The following is a 20631-nucleotide window of genomic DNA, read 5'->3' as shown; positions in this document are numbered from 1 at the left end:
CTGCCTGTATGCAGCAGGGAGATGGACAGGGTAGTAACACATTATCATATTTTTGCTGGAATTCGGCTGATTCTCATTGTCATGTCTCACATCCATGACATTCTCTTGTCATTGGTAAATTGACATGGGAGAGACCACACTAAATATAACAAACACTAGGAGACTCATTTATTCTTTCAATGAATATTATATGAGGACTACTGAGTGGAGTACTGCGCAGCATTCTAGTTGTTGAGTGTATAGAGTGAAACATGGTGGGCAAGGTCCCTAATCAGGTGGAACCAGGAGTCCAGGGATGCAGCCCAGAAATATAGGAGTCCTCTAGCATGACAGAGCAGCCCATCCTGAGAGTATCACTGCAGACAGTGAGGCCTGAACAGTAAGAACCCTTTTCTCTCTTCTCCTTGCCCTTCTTCTCCCAGTGACCCTACCTTCCCATAACAATTCAAAGAAAGAAAAATCACTGCCCAGTAAAATTTTGCAATAAAAAATAAATAGTTCCTTTCTGACCCAGAGTCCTTACCAAAAAGGTCCACAAAGCCTATGATATCAATATCTCCTCCCATAATTGTGACCACTGTAACCATGGCAAAGATTTACACATGCAGAGTTTATCATCATCATCTTGCAACCTGCAATTACTGTGTACACAGTTCATCAGCTTAAAATTTAACATCTTTTTAGCATATTTTCCCACATCATTAGCTGTAAGATGCAAAATGCAGATTATTTCAATATAAATCAGCCTTTTGAATATGCAAGTAATTTCATTTACTAGTCAATGAAAAAAACAATCCTCAGGAAAAATGCTTGTCAGCAATACAGAATAACAAATTATTACTCAGAAGACATTAATAATGCCCTGATGCTTTGATCCAATAATTCGACTACAGGGAATTATAACTGTAAGAAAATAGTGCTGAATGCAAGGGAAAAACTTATTTAAAAGATAGCCAATTTGGCATCATTTATGAGAAAGATAACTAGGAATAATCTAAATATCCCAAAATAAGAAACAATTTTAAAAATTACAGTGTATTTATATGATAGGATGATATACAATGGTTAAAACATAAAATTTATCCCTTATTGTTGTAAATTGGATTATTGGTTCCAATTTATCACTCCCTCATAGTCACATTGTACATACATATGGGTGCCATGGCTTCATGGTTAGCAGAATGTACCCTCACTTCTTGACTTTGGGTTCACTTGGTCATGTGACTTTCTTCAGCCAGTAGATGTTATGTAACAGATGTCATCCAAGCAGAAGTATGAAATGCACTTGCACAGTTGAGTTTGACCTCTGGCACTTCTGCTATTACCATGAGGACCTGGACCATATTGCCTCTGCATCTCCAGCCTTGGCCTCAGAAATGTGAACAAGAATTCTGAATGTTTATTGCTGTACTTATTTGAATGATGGGTGGATATGCTATGCAGCAAAAACTGATAAAATTAAGCAAATTTGTAGCTTCATGGAACCTTGCACCATACAAAGTAGAGGCACGGTAATAAATATTTATTAAAAGATTAGAAAAAGCTTATGTGACATTTAAGTGAAAAGTGGAATAAAAATGGCATTTTCAGTCTAAGAGGGAAAGGGTAGGAATCCCTGTGCTCAGAAAGAAAACACTAGGAAATTCATCAAAACAAAGATTATTGGCAATACTTTCAAGTTTTCTAAACTTTTTAATATATCTATAATGAGCATGTATTAACTGTAAAAGGAATTGAAATAATATACCAGATATACTGGTTGGGTTATAATATACTGAATTGGGTTAACATTCAATTTATCCAATGGTAAGCTAATCCTAAAAAGGATAAGAAAAAAAAATTGGACAAAAGGCTAATAATAGCTTAAATAAATTAAGAGCCTATTTAGATATATTTTTAATAAAAAAAAACAGAAAAAATGGGCAAACAAAAAGGCAATTTTCACAGAGGACATATAAATTGTGAATAAAGACATGAAAGAGAGGTTCATTTTTCTCAGGAATCAATATCATGGACGTTAATGAGATTCTCAAGTCCCATTTCAAATCTACTAAATTTAAAAAAACAAATATAACAATGCTAACACTTTTTGGAGAGAAATTCTGGTAAAACTGCTATACTTATGCTCTTCTCTGGCAATAAAACTTAAGACAAATGTTCTGGAATGTCAATGTCTTATGAGTTATAAAGTTCTAAAGACATTAAAACTCTTTTTTTTTTTTAAATTTATGATAGTCACACAGAGAGAGAGATAGGCAGAGACACAGGCAGAGGGAAAAGCAGGCTCCATGCACCGGGAGCCTAACGTGGGATTCAATCCCGGGTCTCCAGGATCGCGCCCTGGGCCAAAGGTAGGCGCCAAACCGCTGCACCACCCAGGGATCCCCCATTCAAACTCTTTATTTCAATAATCACACCTGAAATTTATACCAAAGAAATAACTCAAAAGGATGCAATTAATTGTAATGCCCCAAAATGTCCCTACAAATTCTGCTTAGAGTCCTTGGTTGACTCCCAACATGGATTCTCAACCTGGGTAGAGTGAGACTCCAATGAGCCCAGTGAAAGTACAGGGGAAGAGATGAGCAGACATTTCAGAATCTTTCCAGAATTGAGGACACAAAGTTTGGAGTTCAAAGTTAAGTCCAGTAAAATTAAGTACCAAGTCCCAGCATGAAAGGCTATACTCTATGATGAAAAGTAAAACAAAAGATACCCATCCTAACACAGCCTAAAATCAAAACTCTGAAGAGCAAAATGAACTACCATTAGTTTATTGTCGTGATGGAACAAAACTCACACTCTTCAGAGGAAGAAAGTAACTAAGTGGAAATCCTAGAATTGAAAAATATGGCATCTAAAATAAAAATTTAATTGAATAAAATGGTGTAGTATTCATAAAACATTCTAAAATAATAATGCTAGCTATTATCTATTGTGCCTGGGATGAGTTTAGTGTTTTACATGTATTTTCTACAATGTATCATCTATAATGCCTAACATAAAAAGAAAATTACTAGGTATGTAATGAAACAAGAGAATGGGTCCCATAGTCTAAAAAACAATGTCCACAGAAATGGACACACACAAGTAAAATGTTGAAATTGGCAGAATTGTTAAAAAAATTTATAAGGGAAAAATGAAAATGGTGGACAATCACAGGAGGAATTTCAGAAGAAAGATGGAAAATTTGGGAAAGCAAATGAAGATCCTAAAACTGAAAAATACAATATCGTAAATTTTAAAATTCATTTAACAGGAAGAGTAAACTGGATAATGCAGAAGAAAATATCTGCGAACTTGAAGACAGAGCAATGGGAAAATATCAGAACTGAAACAAAGCAATAAAATATATTTAACACACATGTAAAAAAAAAAATGAACAAAGTCCCAACAATCTGTGGAATGGTATCAAGTGGTATGACATACACCTTATTTGAGTGCTAGAAAAGAGAGTGGAAAATTAAAAAAAAAAAAATACTGGGCAAAAATTTTCCAAATTTGATTTAAAACATCAATCGACAATCCAACAGACTCTATGAACCCTAGGCAGAATAAATACAAGGAAAATTACATCTTGGCACATCACAGGCAAACTATGAAAGACAAAAATAAGGAAACATTGTCAAAGCAAACAGAGATTTTTAAAAAGTATATTAGATACAGAACAATGATGCCTGACTTCTCATCAGAAACAAGAATCAAGAAGATAATGGAATGATAACTTTAAATTGCTAAAAAACTATCAATTAGGATTATGTGTCTATGAAAATACCTTTCAAAACTGAAGGAGAAAGAGATATTTTAGTTAAATAAAAGTAAAAATGAATTGTTGTTAGCAGACCTGAATTACCAGAAGGGTAATGGCAATTTTTTAAGCAGAAAGTAAATGATATAAGGTAAAACTCTGAATCTACAGGAAGTAACCTAGAACACCAAAAACAGTATATATGTGGGCAAACAAAATAATTTTCTTTTCTTATAAAATTTATATTCAAAGAAAAGTAAGAACTATATCATATGTATACATAAAAACGTATGATAAAACAAGGGGAAATAGAATTATACTGTTGTAAGACTCTAACACTATATAGAAGTGATATATTAATTCAAATTAGGCCGTGATAAGTTGAGAATATATATATTGTAATCCCTACAGCAACTACTTAAAAACATAAAGAGGTTTAGCTAAGAAACCAATAATCAAAATAGAATGCAATATTAAAATAATACTAGATGAACAAAAAATACAAAAGGGAAAAAAAGAGCAAAACACAAGGGGGACAAATAATTATCAAGGTCACAGAATTGAACCCAACCTCATCAAAAATTATATTAAACATAAATGAACTAAACACTCCAATTAAAAGTTTTTCAGAGAAAACAAAAAGATTCAGCCATAAGCTGTTTAAATTGATGCTTAAATTCAAAGACACAGAAAACTGAAATTGAAAATGAAAGGATGGAAAAAGATTATGACATACACACTAAGCATTAAAAATTGTTGTGACTATATTAATCACAGCCATGTAGAATTCAAAACAAGCAGTACTTCCAGGGATAAAGATTATCTCATAATGATAAATACATCATTTCATCAAAACAAAACAATACTTACGTGCATCTATTAAAATATTTCAAAACTGCAGAGAACAGAAAAATTCACAATCATATAGAGATGTTTACACTCCTCCCTCAGTAATTATTTATTTTAGAAAAGTAGCAGCACTCATTAAGGATATATGAGATTTGAACATCCCCAAGTGACTCATAGAACACTGCAGCAAGCACTATACATGTCCTTTTCAAGAGTATATGGCAAGTTTACTAAGGTATGTTAGATGCCAAGACATACGAAGTAAGCCTCAATAAGTTCCTAAAAACTAAAATTGAACAGAACTGGGAGTGGGAGCCTCTGACAAATGAAAGAGGTACGTCTCTGTAGACTCCTGCTCTAGATTTCTCAGTGTCTTGGTATTGAAAGGGTGGGCGTGAAAGATGAGAACATAGGCACAGGAAGAGGAGGACTATAGGTCAGGGGGCAGGTGTAATGCGCAACAAGAGAAAAGTCAAGGATGACTCTGATGTCTTGGGCTGTGCAACTGGAAGAATGGTATTTGCAATGCTATTTGCTGAAGTTGGGAAGACAGGAAGGAGTAGATTTGAGGATGAGGCAGAAAAGCAAGAGCTCAACTGAGAGGTACTAAGAATAAGGGTCCTACTAGCTATCTTTATACAACCTTTGAGTTGGGTTAACAATTGAAAATTTCAGTCTGCAGGGTGGAGGCTGAGCCTAGGGGAAAAACTGAATTAGTTGTCGGCAAACAATATACTGGTGGTAATTTAAATAGTATTTCTTCCACCCCATCTCAAACAACCTCATATTCGAGACCCTCTGCCCTATTGGCCTTAACCGGAAATCTATACCAAAATCTAACACAATGTTCCCATTACTTACAAACACATAAATAAATGCATCCAGCAAGATGAGAAGTGGGTACATCCCACACAGGGGCAACCCAGAGGGGTGAGCCAAAAAGCAAACCAAATTGCCAACCTGCATACCAGGGCCTGATCTTCTGTCTTATTTGCTGGCTGAGAAAGGAAAATAATCCAGGGTGCCTGGGTGACTCAGTCTGTTGGGCAACAAACTCTTGATTTTGGATCAGGTCAGGGTCACGATCTCAGGGTCATGGGAGTGAGCCCCGGGTCAGGCTCTGCACTCAGCAGAGTCTGCTTGAGTTTTCCTCCCTCTGCCCCTCCCCCCTGCTCATGGGTGCATGCCTGCTTTCTCAAATAAATAAATAAATCTTAAAAAAAAAAAAAGAAAGAAAAATAATCCTAAATCATAGTTTTCTTTCTCTCCCCACCCACCACACCACAGAAATTAAAGGGATTGGCAAATAATAGCTCTGAAAGATTTATAACCTCAGTTTAAGATCATGATACCTAGGAAAGAACAGAAACATTTGTTATTTTCTGGAAGAAATAAAATGCCAATGCAAATCACTTTCAAATGTAAATCCAAAGCAAGCATAATTCTGGTTTAATGCATGAAAGGTGTGTTCCACTAAGCTCCCTTTGATTCTCCGGGAAGATTGATCGAGTAATTATACTCTAGAGAGGAGGGTTAAGAAACTGTGTTGGAACTTATTAAATATGACATGCAGCGACTTTTCAATTTTGTTTAAAAAGTGAGCTTAAAAATAATTACATTTTAAATGGAATTCATAAATTTCTTATACCACTTAAGTGAACTGCAGAAAATCCTGCTGCACCATGATTTCGTTGAATTTGATAAGCTGTATCACCTATAAGTAGGAACTCACTGGTATTTTCCATAGGGTGATGGGACCGGAAGATCTGTAAAGCACTTTGAGTCATATTTTTGTTTACATGTACATCAATATACAGTGATTAAAGTAACATATTTATGCAAATATATCCAATTGTGGACATTTATGAACCTCCTCCCTTTCTCGTGGATTTTTTTTTAAGATTTTATTTATTTATTTATGAGAGACACAGAAAAAGAGGCAGAGGGAGAAGCAGGCTCCATGCAGGGAGCCTGATGCGGGACTCGATCCTGGGACTCCAGGATCATGCCCTGGGCCAAAGGCAGGCGCCAAACCACTGAGCCACCCAGGGATCCCTCTTGTGGATTTTTATAATGCCTTCCTAGACACCAGTTTCTCCCCCTGCCAACCTACTCTGCATTCTGCAGGTATCGTAATCATTCTAAAATGAAAACCTAGTGACATCACCCTCCAGATTAAACTTTGGTGTCTTTTCATCTTCTACTAACAGGGCCAGCTTCCTGGAAGTGCAACCTGAGCAGTTAAACAGAGCTCGGTGCTCAGAAGGGCCCTGCACTTGGTTTAACACCCAGACGTGGCTGTCTTTTATCCCTGAAATGTTGTTCCCTAAGGGATTACACTGGCACATGTGCATGAGCCAAGGCTATGCACCCAACATGTGCAGCCCCCACTCCTCTGTAATGCTCCACAAGCAGAGAATTCAGGTGGAAACCACAATGTGTGCAGGTTCAGTAAGTCCCAAGTAGATGGGCTTTGTCTACACCTGAGTAATGAGGGGCAGTGACATTCTATGGAGCATGGAGCATGAAGGACCTATGATACCCTCTTCCCTGAGGTACATCCTTGTGTAAGCTGATCATTGATGCTGAATTGAAGACACAGAAGGAAAGGAAAAGATAGGACAACCAAAGTTCCTTTTCCCCTCTCTCTCTCCTTACTCATTAGTAAGCTGAAGGTAGAGAGCATTGGCACACGTGCACATATCAAGGAGAGAAATTAAAACAGCTGAGTTCATTTTGCATAGCATTTCCTCTGTTCTGGAAATACGTGTACGTGCATGTGCTTTGAAATATGAATTGTGTGATCTGGCAATTCCACACGGGAGTTAAGTGCTCTTGTATTTGCATTTAAAACCGGCATTGCACAATATTCTTTCCATGATAATTTAAAATTTTAAATACTGTTTGCCTAGAATGCTATTAAATAGCAAATTAAAAAAAAACAACAACACCATGACAAATGGAGAGAGAGAGAGAGACCATGGGAGAAAGAAAAAAGCTTTATATTTTTGTACCTCCAATGGCAGTTTTGTGATTCTTGCACAAGGGACACTCCCCACCCCCTACCCATTTTTCTTCCATACTGAGTCCCACAAATTAGGTAGCCAGCCCTGTCGACTGAGAATAGAAGTCAAAATTCCTCAATGTTACAGACCTGTGTGTACTGTGCCCCCACAAAATTCATATACTGGAACCCTGACCCTCAGTGGGCTGGTATTTGGAGGTGGAGCCTTTGGGAGGTAACTAGGGGGAGATGAGGTCATGAACACTGGGGCCCTAGGATGGGATCAGTGTCTTTGAAAGAGGAAGAGACGAGAGCTCCCTCTCTCTCCACCAGGTGAATATACACTGAGAAAACAGTTGTCTGCAAACACAAAGCAAATGCTCATCAACACTTTGATCTTGGACTTGCCACCTCCAGAAACATGAGAAATAAATGTCTGTTGTTTAAGCCCCTGGTGTGGGTTATTTTTTGCAACAGCCTGAGCTGAGACACATAGCGTGACATTCTAGGTTCTTGAATGTCTGGTGTTGGCCTCAGTCTCCTGTCTCATCTCTAAGGCTGCCGTCCCCCTCCCCTATCACACCTGCTCCCCATTAACTCTGGGGTACTGAATCCCTTCCAATTCTCTCTGCCCAACTTGCCTCCATACATGCAGCCCCCTCTGCCCAAAAGAGCCTTTTCCCGCACCATCTTCCCAGTTTCCTTCCACCTTACATTATTTACCCTTTTTCTGTTACTTGTCCCTCCCTCAGGATGGGTCTCAAAAGTTGCCTTTTCTGGAAACACTTCCCAGACCTAGTTTGGGGCCTCATCTGAAATGACACATTGAAGTTACTATATAATGGTAAAACTAGGTATATTTTTTTCCCAGGGATACCCTGACAAAATACCACAGAACAGAAGCCTCAAAACAACAGAAATTTATCCCCTCACAGTTTTGAAGGCTATAAATCCAAGATCAAGGGATGCCATCATGGGTTGGTTTCTTCTGCGACTGTGAGGGAACATTTGTTCCTTGTCTCCCTCCTAGTTCCTGGGGTGTTGCCTGCAATTTTCAGTGTTCCTTGGCTTGTAGATGCATTATGGAAAGTCCTAATCTCTGTCTTCATGTTCACATGGCATTCTTCTTGTGTGTGTGTCTGTCTTTGTGTCCCAATTTTCCCTTTTCTATTGGATGAGGACCCATGCTAATGGCTTCATCTTAACTTCGTTGCATTTCTGTCTCCAAATAAGCTCATGTTCTGAGGTACTGTGGGTTAGGCTTCAACTTACTGATTTTGGGGGACTCAATTCAATCCATGACATGAAGCATCCAGAAAACTTTTTATTCTTTCCCCTCAAATGCCAAAGGGATGGACATTTTCTAAGACAGCAGCCCAATATCTAATTCTCCCTAAAACCCCACTCCAGTCCATAGGCTCTCTGTAAGGATTTAGCCAACACAAGACTCAAAAGGCAGCTTGATCCACATCAATGACACTGACCAATAGCAAAAGGACACCCGCTCCCCAGTCACTGTTCCACATGACTTGCCAGAGTCAAGCTGCTAAAAACAGGCCCTGCCCTTCCACACAGATGTAATAAGGAGTCGGGCAAGGAAGCTTTGAGGGAGAGCAGAGTCTGTCGGAACAGTCTGTTTCCTAGGAGAATGAAATGGGAAGGAACCTCCTGACAGCAAGGCCTGGCAATTAGCCTGGGGGAAGTCAGAACACCTCCTTCTTTGGGCTCAGGAAAGAGTGGCTCTCATCCGACACCCCTCTACATACATGACCTATCTTACGCTGCCATGTGCCAACATCACCTCACTCTGTTCCCGTGGCAACCGTGTAGTCATATCCCCATTCTCAAGATGAGGAAACTAAGGCTTAGGAAGGTGAAGTTGCCAGCCTGCAGTTACATAGACAATACACAGACAAATCAGAGACTGACCCTATGGTAACTCCCAAATCTCTGCTTTTAACCTCTTTGCAGTGACCTCCCTCAGTCACAAAATGTAATTTTACTTAGTAAACTTCGCCTAGCACTGTCTTTATTATGTGCCAGAGTATGTAGTAAGGATTTCACATAGAGTAACTCACTTACTCCTCAATACGCTTTATAAAGTAAGGCCCATTTAATCTCCATTTTACAGAGGAGGAAACTGACAGGGAGGAAAAGAAACTTACTCAAGGTCACCCACCTAGCAGGTGGCAGAGCCAGCATGGAGCCCTAGGCAGTCTGACCCAAGACACTGAGTTAACATCTCCAAGCCACAACATCCCCAGTTAACCATACCTTTCTTACAGCATTTTTGGTGCTCTTAACCACTGTGATAGGTAAGGGGCTGCCCCACTGGAAGACTCCATGATAAAGCCGGGCAGGGGGGCCCATGCCCATCTCTAAGGGGAACTGGCTGAAACAGCATCGGCTGCAGCTCTAGCATGGGAGCCAAAGTGTGGTGCTCGCATGTCCTCGGGAACCTGCTGTTAGCTTCCCACACATAGGCCAGCACCTGAGCCAGGCAAGCCCTGCATCCACACAACCACCGTCCACACCACTGACAGTTCATCCACTATACACCTATTCAAAAAATACCCACTGAACAAGTCACAAGCAAAGAGTCTAAAAAAAGGTACACATGGCCACAATGAACATCATTATTTTGCATCTACCTTACTTTACTTTAGCTTGCTTCCTATTTACAGAAGTCTCCATCCATTTTCAATTTGAGCTGGAAATAGAAAGCTCCTTGGTAAAAGGTTCTGTTAACGTAAAATCAATCAAGAGAGAAAACAGTATTAAATAAATAACAGTGCAGGGATATAGGGCTGTAGTAAAAAAAAAAAAAAAAAAATTCCCCAGGTGGGATGCCAATGACGGAGCTGGGGAAAGACTGGGATGAGGGAAAGAGCTTTCCAGGTACACAAAGAGAAGTGACAGTGCCACAAGGTTACTACCCAAGACACTGAGTTAACATCTCCAAGCCACAACATCCCCAGTTAACCATACCTCTCTTACAGCATTTTTCTTCTGACACCGGGAAGGAACCAATTACCTTTCCTACGCTACACAGTTATTTTTCCCTGTGTTTTCTGAAAACTGCTCAAGGTCAAGTAGTTATGAGGACAGACATTTTGTAAAGCAGTGGGACCTGGACAAGACACTACAAGAGCCATGGGCCCTGTGCTCAAAGAGACTACCATCTCATGGGGGAGACAGACACAAATGAAGTATTCACAATGAATAAATGCAGAATTAGCCCTGTGATAAATGAAATGAAGGAGCATTAGGTAGTTTGAGGGGGGCAGGAGTCTTGACCCAGGCTGGGAATCAGATAAGGGACCCTGAAGAAGGATGAGGGATGAGTGGGAGATGACCAAGCCAAACAGGGTGGAGGTGGCAGTGATGGTGGCTGGAATGATTTGGAGAAATTTAGAAGGTAAAACCAACACAGCCAGATGCCTCATTGGACTTATGGGGGAAAGGAAGATGCAATGGCTGAAGAAAACCCAAAATATTTTGGCCTCTGCAGCTGGATAGATGATGGTATTATACACTAAGCTGGGAAACTCTGGAATCACATGAGTTTGAGGTTACTTCAAGGGTTTGGGGGGATTTTTGTTTGTTTTTGGAAGATTTTATTTTAGGGATAGCTGGGTGGCTCAGCGGTTGAGCATCTGCCCTTGGCTCAGGTCGTGATCCTAGGGTCCTGGAATTGAGTCCCACGTTGGGCTCCCGGCAGGGAGCCTGCTTCTCCCTCTGCCTATGTCTCTGCCTCTCTCTGTGTGTCTCCCATGAATAAATAAATAAAACTTTTAAAATAAATAAAGATTTTATTTTATTTGAGAGAGAGAGAGATTGCACACAGGGAGGAGCAGAGGGGGAGGTAGAGGAACAAGCAGACTCCTAGCTGAGCACAGAGCCCACCTGGGGCTTGATTTTATGACCCTGAGACCATGACCTAAGCCAAAATCAAGAGTCAGACGCTCAACCGACTGAGCCACCCAGGCACCCTAAGGTTGTTTTGAACTTGAGATATTCTTTTGAGACATCCAAGTGGAATTACATATAGAAATATAGAAACAGAAGACATCCAAGTGGAATTACATATAGAAATATAGAAACATAGAGTTGGAGACCAGAGGAGAAATATTAATGAAGGAAATAAATTACTGAGTCACTGTTAAGAAAAAGAAACACATACCAGTTATTAATATATGATCTTCAGCTCCAAATCCACTGCTTTGTGATGCTGGGGCAGGACCCCCAACACATTTCTGCTGTTTGCAGCTGGCTTCACACCGCGCACTGCCAACAGAGGGCGTGAGAGGCACTGCCAGACCAGCAGGAAGGGCCCTTCCCTTCTTCCAGCCCTTGGTCCACCTGTCAGCGGGCTGGTGTGCAGGGGGCCCAGTGAACCTCCCCTCAGCGGCACTCATGGACGAGCTGCACCCTCTGGAAAGTTCCTCTGCCCCCCAGTAGCTGCCTGTTCCTCTGGCCACCAGGCCCTCTCCAAAGAGATCTGAAACACAGCCTGGCCGGACGAGGGTGGGGGTGGTTCTCTTCCAGGTCTTGAGTTCCTTCCCTGCTCCCTCACCCTCAGCCCTGCAAGGAGCAGCCGTTCTGCTGGAGCTGCTACTTCTGTACTCCTAGAGTCTTCTCTCTCTCCTTTTCATAGTTAGCCTTTTTACTAGATGAATTCTTTGTATTGCATTTTCTCTTTCTGAAAACCAGTGTGGCTTCTGTCTCCTGACTGCACCGGTACTGATGCCCGGTGACTGAGCATGCAGGGGTGATAAGATGAGCAGGGAGACAGGAGAGAGGGCTGAGCAAGAGGCCCAAGGGCTCAGTCTTGAGGAACTCCGAGATTTACTGCAAAGGAGACTAAGCCCCTTTGTTTTCTGCATGGGACTATTCCCCTGGGGTTGTCGGGACCCTCGCTGCTCTTTCTAGAGCAGTGTCTCCATCTCCATCTGCAATTGCTCCAAGCCCAGATTTTAGACAAGTGAGTATTGCTAAGAATATTTTGTTCCTTCCAATTCTCTCAGGAATATGCCTAAGCTCAGTGCTAGCTTATGCTGTTTGATCCTCCTAAAATACCCATCCTTTTTCTCATAAGGCATTTAAACCCTTCCCTCAAGACTCAACATAAATCCTGTTTCCATCTTAACACCCTCTTCACTCCAGCTCATATTGTGGGAAGGCCACCTCCCTTCTCTCTACCCTTCTGCTGTCCCATAAATCAGGAATTTTGTCTTACCCAGAAAACAGTGGAAACAAGTTCCACCTTCTCTCTCAGAGGCAAGAGAAGGGATATCCCGCATCATGACATACAAGCCTTTGAGACCCATTCATCCTTACATTTGGGGAAATTTCTCAGGAGTTCTCTGTGCACCATAACAGGGAGCTGCCGAGATGTTGGCAGTACAGAATCCACTCTGTAGACTCCAGTCTGCCCAAGTAAGCTCCCAACGGTGAAACTGAGGGACAGCAATTGAAAGGTCATCCTGGACTCCAATCCAAGGCACTGTCTCCAAACCAACTTTAGTGGTGATAAGGGTGAACTTTCTGCATTTGCTTCTCAATAGCCTCTGGATCTGGAGGAATGCAGGAAATTGACCCCACTAAGGACTGCTTTCACCTCTCATTCAACCATTAGCTGCTGTGTGCCTTCACTGGCCCGTCCGAGGCTTGGCAGACACAAAGGTGGAACAGAAATGCTTGCTGATCTTCTGGAGGTTTCAGTCTAGTGCAGAAGATGGACATGTAATCAAATGACTACGTGAGATGAGCCAAAGGGTTCTAAGCCAGGTTTCAAGGAACACGGTAAAGCAGGTACTGCTGTGGGTGCTTCTGTTTGTTTCACTTACCCTTCTTCTCCTGATCTCCCCAGTACTCCTCGGGAGAACGCTTCATAGACTTCCTTATTCCACATGCCTCTAGTAGCGTCAACTCCATCCCTGGGATCGGAGGGTGGGCAGTCGACCCAGCCTAGCCACACAGATCAGTCATGGTGATCTGGTGATTGGTTAAAGAATGCTCAGGACTTAACCAGAACTGATCAGAATGAACACTGGGATTGCTTTCTGACATGACTATGAAAAGAAAGATTCTCCCTTGTCCATCCTCAGAGCTCTAAGGCCCTGAGCCTCCAGATCATAGGGGCCCAATGATGAGACAGCCAGCCCGTAAGCCACACAAAGGAGAGCAGAGACTCCAAGGAGGCAGATTCCTGATGACACTGTTGAGAACCTGCTTCCACCAGATGTATACCTTCACTCATTCACTTATTCATTCATCCTTCAAAAATGTATTGGGCATCTTCTGTGTCCCAGGTGTTCTTTTAGGCCTTGGGCACACAGCAGTGAATAAATCCCACCAAATCTCTACCTTAAGGGAGTTTGTGATCACCTGGGGGAAGACAAACTAAATCTAAGGAAATAAGTAAAATATAAAGTATGATAGATGATGATAGTTGCTGTGAATTGCAAAGCAAGGCCAGGAAGGTGGGTTGGGAGTGCCGTTGAAAGTAGGGTGGTCAGTGAAGGCCTCAGAAGGAAGGTGACATTTGTGTGAAGACTCGGCAAAGGTAAAGGAGTGGGCTGTGGGGGAGAAGCACTGCAGGCTTGGGAAACAGGTGCCAGGCTACCGGAGGAGGGTTGCCCAGGTGTCTGAGGGGTGGCAGGGAGGCCAGAGAAAGGAAGGAGATGGAGACAGAGAGGCCAGGCCTGATGGGCATTTCTAAGGACTTCTGCTTTTACTTGCTACTGGGGCAGGAGAGGAGGTTGAGCAGGGAATGACATGCCCCACACACATTGGTATAGGATCACTCTGGTGCTGCATTGAGGTGACGCTAAGTGGGGGAATAGCAAAAGCAAGGAAACCAGTTATGGAGGCTACTGTAATCATCTAAGCAGAACATATGACCATAGCTTAGACCAGATGATAGTGATGGAGGTTGTGAGAAGTGACCAGAGCCAATTAAAATTCCCTTTAAAAGACTTCGTGTTGATTAACAGAAGGAGGCTCATCTACCACGCCACTTTGCACCTAATCTCGGATGGCATCCACATTAAACACACCTTTGTTTTGTGTATCACCAAGAAGGAAATGCTGCCAATTAGTCTACACTGTGTCTCTTTCTAATCACTTGAAAAAGCTCTTTCCGACCTATTATATATCACGCTAGTGTGAACAGCAATAACCACATGCAAATAATGAAACCACATCACAAATACCACAGTGGCGAAACTGCATCCCAGTATCAGAGAGCTAAAACACGGAAAAATAAATGCATTAGAATCAGCGGAATACAGTAGTTTGTATACATATGTCTGACTTTATAGAGATGACTGACACAAGCTTTAAGCTTATAAAAATCATACTTATTTTCTATGACTTTTGAAAAGTAGAGATGATCTTAGCACTCAGTTCCACTAAACAATCTCATACTGATTTATGGCTATTTTCTTAAGCATCCCTTACCCCCATGTAGAAGACAAAACGCATTTTCAAATAAGGCCTGGATCTCAAAATGTAAGTTTTACATCCTAGACTCCTGTACTAAATATGCAGATGCCTGATACGGGTATGAACACCAACCCCCTAAACCCACATCCCTTACATGGTATCTGTCCACTTTCTACCTCTGTACAGACTCTCATTATAAGGGCAAAGTATATTCCATGCAATTCCGAGCCACCTCAGGATAGTTTTGGTTTAACCTTATGTTCAAACCACAAGTGTTACAAGTATGGAAACCAAGATGTAACATGAATGAGTTTGCCTAAAGTACTAAAAGAGTTGAGGCAAAATCGAGGGTGAACCCTGCAGCATAGATGTCAGATACTTTGTGAATCACAAATGACAGAGACACCTCAGGTTCAAGAGACTGTCTCCAGGTGAAGCATGACTACAATGTTAAGGGGTAATTATTTAATTGTGTTGGGTGTCTGAATCTTTCCAGAGGAAAGCAACTTTTGTAGATTTTCTTAGACCAAGAAGATGTTTTCATGTTCTAAGCCACACATCAAGTTACCTGGTCCAATAATACTGTGGAAATAACACTTATTTTAAACGACCCTTTAACGTATGACATTCTAAAATGTGAATACCCAGAACTGGTGATGAGGTTGTTAAATCAATACCCCCAAATGTGTGGATGTCGGCCATAAATCTATAGAACATTGATAAAAACCCTTTGGAAACATAATTTATGACTATGTTTTTGGAACCCTAAAAAATATTCAATCCCTTTGATCCAATAATCCCTCCCCTTGCACTTTATTTTTTAAAATGTATTTATTTGATAGAGAGAGAGAGAGAGAGAGAGAGAATGCACGTGCCTGCACACACACAAGCAGGAGAGGGAGAGAGAGAATCCTAAGCAGGCTCCACACGCAGCACAGAGTCCGATGCGTGGCTTGATCTCAAGACCCTGAGATCGTGACCTAAGCTGAAATCAAGAGTCATATACTTAACCAACTGAGCCACTGAGGCGTCCCAGGAATTCCTTTAAAAGAAGGGGAAAATGCACAATATTTTCAAGCAGATTATTTATAAAGATGGAATAATGAAAATAGCCTAAATGTCTAACAATAAGAAAATATTTAAGTAAATTACAATAGTCCGTGGTGATGGCATATTACAGCCCATTAAAATATTGATTTGAAGACACCATAGCAACCTGAGCCACTTTAAATACAATACTAAGAGAAAAGGCAGAAATCGTTGGATCTGCAGCAGGTGTCCGATTATATAAAAATGTCTAGATGTGAATAAGGACAGTGTGGGGGAGAAACAACTTAAACGCAATTTTGACACGAATTTGGAAAGGGAGAGGATTTTGCTTTCATTCCCAGAGGTTGGATTATGATGGGACTGCCCAACAAATGCTTTTTGAAGATGGCATGTGAGGTGATTCCTGCAAACGAGCAAGTGCTGTCAGAATGTATTGTTACAATCTTCCTGTCAAGGTCTGTGCAAAGAGCCCCGTGGGGTGGGGTGGTGGAGCCTGGCCTGAGTGCTGGGCTCATTCTGCGGGGCCACACGTGTCTGGGGCAGTTACAATTGCCCCAGGCCTCCAGAGGCAGCAGGGAGAGCGCGGTTAGGTGCTGCCTCTGGAGTTCAACAGACCTGGGTGTGAGTCCCAGCTCATCCACACACAGGCTGTGGGCTTTTCCTGGGGTCCTCAGTTCAATTACCTCTCTAGAAAAATGCAGATTCTGAGACCTCCCCAGGCTGAGTTGTGATGATTCCCAATCAGGTACGAAAAGGAGCCCATGCACCGCATCAGGAAGTTAATTGTTAATATTACCTGGATGCAGGTTAAACTTTTGCCATTAGGAGGTAGATGGGCATGATACAGCCATGCAATGCAAACTTTCAGCTAGGGTTTAGTATTAAATCACTTACAAACCAGACTTGTTTTGCCCAGGTAGGTGTTTGCATCTTCAACTACCCAACACCTCCGGTTTGGGAGAGCATGTTCGTGCACTGGACCATGTCACTCCCCTGCTTAAAATTCTTCAGCAACTCCAGATGCCTATGCAATTGAGTCCAAACACGTGGCCACTTGGCCCTTTAAGGCTGGTCCAGCACTTGGGGTTCACCCCCGTGCCTTCCAGCCACACACTCCACATTGCAGGAGTACTAACCGCCCTCCATGTCCTCCCCTCAGTGATCCCTGCTTACTCTTTACTATCTGCCTTTGCACATTCTGTCCCCTCCTTCTAACACACCCTTCCCTTCTCTACCAACTCCTCCTTAGTGGAAACACCTGCCACTTGCACAAGACTCCACGCTAAGAGGAAGTCTTCTCTGCCCCTCCTCCCTGCCCTGGGTTAAGGACCCTCCTCTAGATTACCATAGTTCTCTGAGCTCCCTGCATTGTCCTGAGTTATGTATTTACTCTGGGAGTTCCCTGAGGGTTAGGATTTTTGCCTTCATCTCCTGAATATTCCTGTTGCCTTCCACAGGGATGGGCACAAAAAAGATCATCAGAAAATGCCTATAGAATAAATGAATCCATTGGTGGCAAATCACAGTGCTTTACTTGCACAGGAAAATATATGAGGATACGCTGGCAAAATCAAACGAGTTAATGTTTCACTGGCCTGGAAGCTGGCAAAATGAGGCAAGTCCTCACCTTGTACTTTAAGAACCCTGAAACAGGCAGTTAACCTTGGATCCAATATGCTTTGGGAACGAGGAACGGCAGCAGGAAAATCCAAAGGTTGGCCACACGGATGTAACTATTGTGCCAATTAACATTTTAAAGCATGTTTTCTGGGATAGAGGATAGAGACAGCTGTCAATATAAGGGAGGCAAATTTCTCTGCAAATGAGACAAAGAAAATGCTAAGAAAATTACCCACTTGACGGGAAGAGCACTGGGTGTTATACTATATGTTGGCAAATTGAACTCCATTAAAAAAATATATTCAAAAAAAATTACCTAAAGTACAACCTTTGATCCAGGCTAGAACCAGGAACCCAATCCCTATAATTGGAGGTGATATGGAAGTTTGTGCTTTCTTCTATGAAGGGAGTCGGTGGCTTTCACGAAAAGGCTCCCTCTAAGGGCTCTGGTTGCCACCTCCAAACTCTATGCTGAAGTTCTAACCTCCAGTGTGACTACATCTGGAGATGGGGCCTGAATAGAGATATTAAGTGAGGTCATAAGGGCGGAGCCTTAATCTGACAGAACGGATATTCATAGAAGAGGAGGAGACGCCAGAGTGCTCTCTTTAGCTCCTCCACAGAGGAAAGGCCATGGGAGGCCACAAGGAGAGACTGGCCATCTGCAAGCCAGGAAGAAAGCCCTCCCCAGAAACCAACCCTGACAGCCCCTCAATCTTGGACTTCTGGCCTCTAGAACAGAGAGAAAACAAATTTCTGTTGTTGAAGCCACCACCAACAACAAATTCTGTCGTTTCAGCATTGGTGGTCTTGTGTTACAACAGCCTGAGTAGACGAATGCAGATGCCTTGACCAAAACAGGAGAGTCCCGACTTGTTGCAAATAGAAGGGTTTTGACGCAAGTCAAGCTTTCCACCTGTCAATGAGTATATATCTTCTCCTAGGATCTGAGCGGCCCTGAGTGTAACCTTGAAGGACAGAAGTGCTTCACAGGGGCAAGCCTGGCCCAGAGCCACCCCAAGCAGGCTGTCCCATAGCACAGCACACCTACAAACACTGACTTCAGTGTCAAGATCACTTTGACTTCCATGGAGAGGCTGAGAGTTAGCGTGAACTTGGCTGGGGACAGGTTCAGCTACATGGTGTCCAGACTCTTCCTGGGACACCCAAGGGCCTCCACCACCTTCCTGCCTACCCCTCCTCTGTCCATGCCTGACTCCCCACCTGTCTGTGCCCCAGACTAAAGAACCAGGAAGGTGGTAGAGGTGCCCAGATGTCTGCACTGGCCCCGCTCACCATCCTTATCACCATGGATAGTCATGGATTATTCAGTGCCACTACACTAGGAACTCCTTTAGGGTAAAGCACCAAATGGGGCTGACCCACTTAACTTAGGTTAGCTGTCTTCACGTATCCTTTTGAGAGGGGCTGTCTGGACCAGCATGTGACTACCACCCACAGCCTTTGCCATTCTAGAAACCATGATCTGTGCCCACAAGCCTATGCCCGGATGGTGATGAGAAGCACTCCCTCCAGGGCTGTTCGACCCCCAAGCCAGCTCTGCTCCTTGGGACCTGTGACTAGGCCGCATCCCTTTCTTCAACTGCAAAAAAGGAACAACAGAAGTATCCACCTCCTTCGGTTGCTGTGAGAATGAGAGAGAACACACCTAAAGCCCTAGACCAGTGCCTGGCACAGAGTATGTGCTCAGTGCATCCTAGCTCTTCTTTGGGGCATGGTGAAGGCAGCAGAACCCACAGCATTAGGAAACCAGGCTTTTAAAGGCAGAGTTAGCAGATAACCAACAATACTGAACTGATCTTATTTATAAGGCACTTTTCACTGGATTACCAGTGGTTAAGCCTCAAACAACCCCGTAGCCTAAGGCAGCGGGTGGTGTCCTAAGGCTCATCTCGTAGGCGAAGAAACAAAGGTTTCAGGGAGGTTAAGCGGGTTGCCCAGGACACACAGCGATGGAAAAGGCGTTTTGCCAGTTCAAGTAGGGAGCTCGGGGAGCTGAGCCACGAGGAAGCCCAGCCCTGGAGTTCAGGTGGGGCCGGACCACCCGCACCACCCCTCGGCCGGCGGCTGCCGCAGGCGGGACGCCCTCCCTGGAGTCACGGAGTTCGGCCAAGAAAAGTTTCCGTGGGCTGTCCCGGGCGCGGGAGGCGAGCGGCGGGGGACGTGCCCGTGCAGGGGGCCAGCGCGTCGCGGACACACACGCACACTCATGCACACTCATGCACACTCATGCACACTCATGCACACGCACAGGCACAGGCGCAGGCCGCCTCCCCGAGCCTCCCGCCCTGGAGACCTGGGCTGGGGCAGCCGCCACCGAGCAGCCCCGGGACTCGCGCCCAAGGCAGCTCCTCCTGCGCTCCCCGAGGGGGCTGGGCTGCACCCCCAGTCCGACCGGCCCGCGGGGCAGCGGCCCAGGAGGAAGCCGGCAGACGCCGGGGATGCAGGGGTGCGCCCCTCGCCTCTTACCTTCCTCGTTCTCGTCAAACACGGGGGGCTTGTGGGAGTGGTTCCCGCCCATATTCCGCCGCGGCGCCTGCCGCTGCTACATGCCCGGGCGCGGGGCGCGGGGCCGGGGCGCGGGGCCGGGGCGCGGGGCGCGGGGCCGGGGCGCGGGAGCCGCTCGCGGGACGCGCGGGCGAGCGCCCAGCCCAGGCTGCAGCCGCGCGCCAGCCGGAGGGGGCCGAGCGCCACGCAGGGGCGGGACCGCGCCCGCCGCGCCCCCTCGAGCCGGCGCCCCCCGCGCCCGCCCCGCCCCGGCGCCCCGCCCGCCACCCCGAGCTCCCCGCGCCGCGCGCCACGAGCCGCGCTCCTCGCCGGCTGCAGCGCGCGGGGCCCGGAGGCGGCGCGGCGGGCGGAGGGGGGGTGGGGGGAGGGGGGGGAGGGGGAG

General features: G+C 44.1%; 1 protein-coding gene across 1 annotated transcript in view; it reads right to left on the bottom strand.

Annotated features, from left to right (window-relative positions):
* STK32B (serine/threonine kinase 32B) overlaps positions 1 to 20391 on the bottom strand; it is a 399034-nt gene extending 378643 nt beyond the window's left edge. The window contains exon 1 of the mRNA XM_041750994.1: positions 20211 to 20391. Within this exon, the coding sequence (XP_041606928.1) occupies positions 20211 to 20262 (52 nt within the window). The 5' untranslated portion in view covers positions 20263 to 20391. The remainder of the gene's footprint in view (positions 1 to 20210) is intronic.
* Positions 20392 to 20631: the final 240 nt, after the last annotated feature.

This window comes from Vulpes lagopus, chromosome 4 (genome assembly GCF_018345385.1).
Source record: "Vulpes lagopus strain Blue_001 chromosome 4, ASM1834538v1, whole genome shotgun sequence".
In the NCBI taxonomy this organism is placed as follows: domain Eukaryota; kingdom Metazoa; phylum Chordata; class Mammalia; order Carnivora; family Canidae; genus Vulpes; species Vulpes lagopus.
This window is presented reverse-complemented; position numbering and strand designations above follow the sequence as displayed.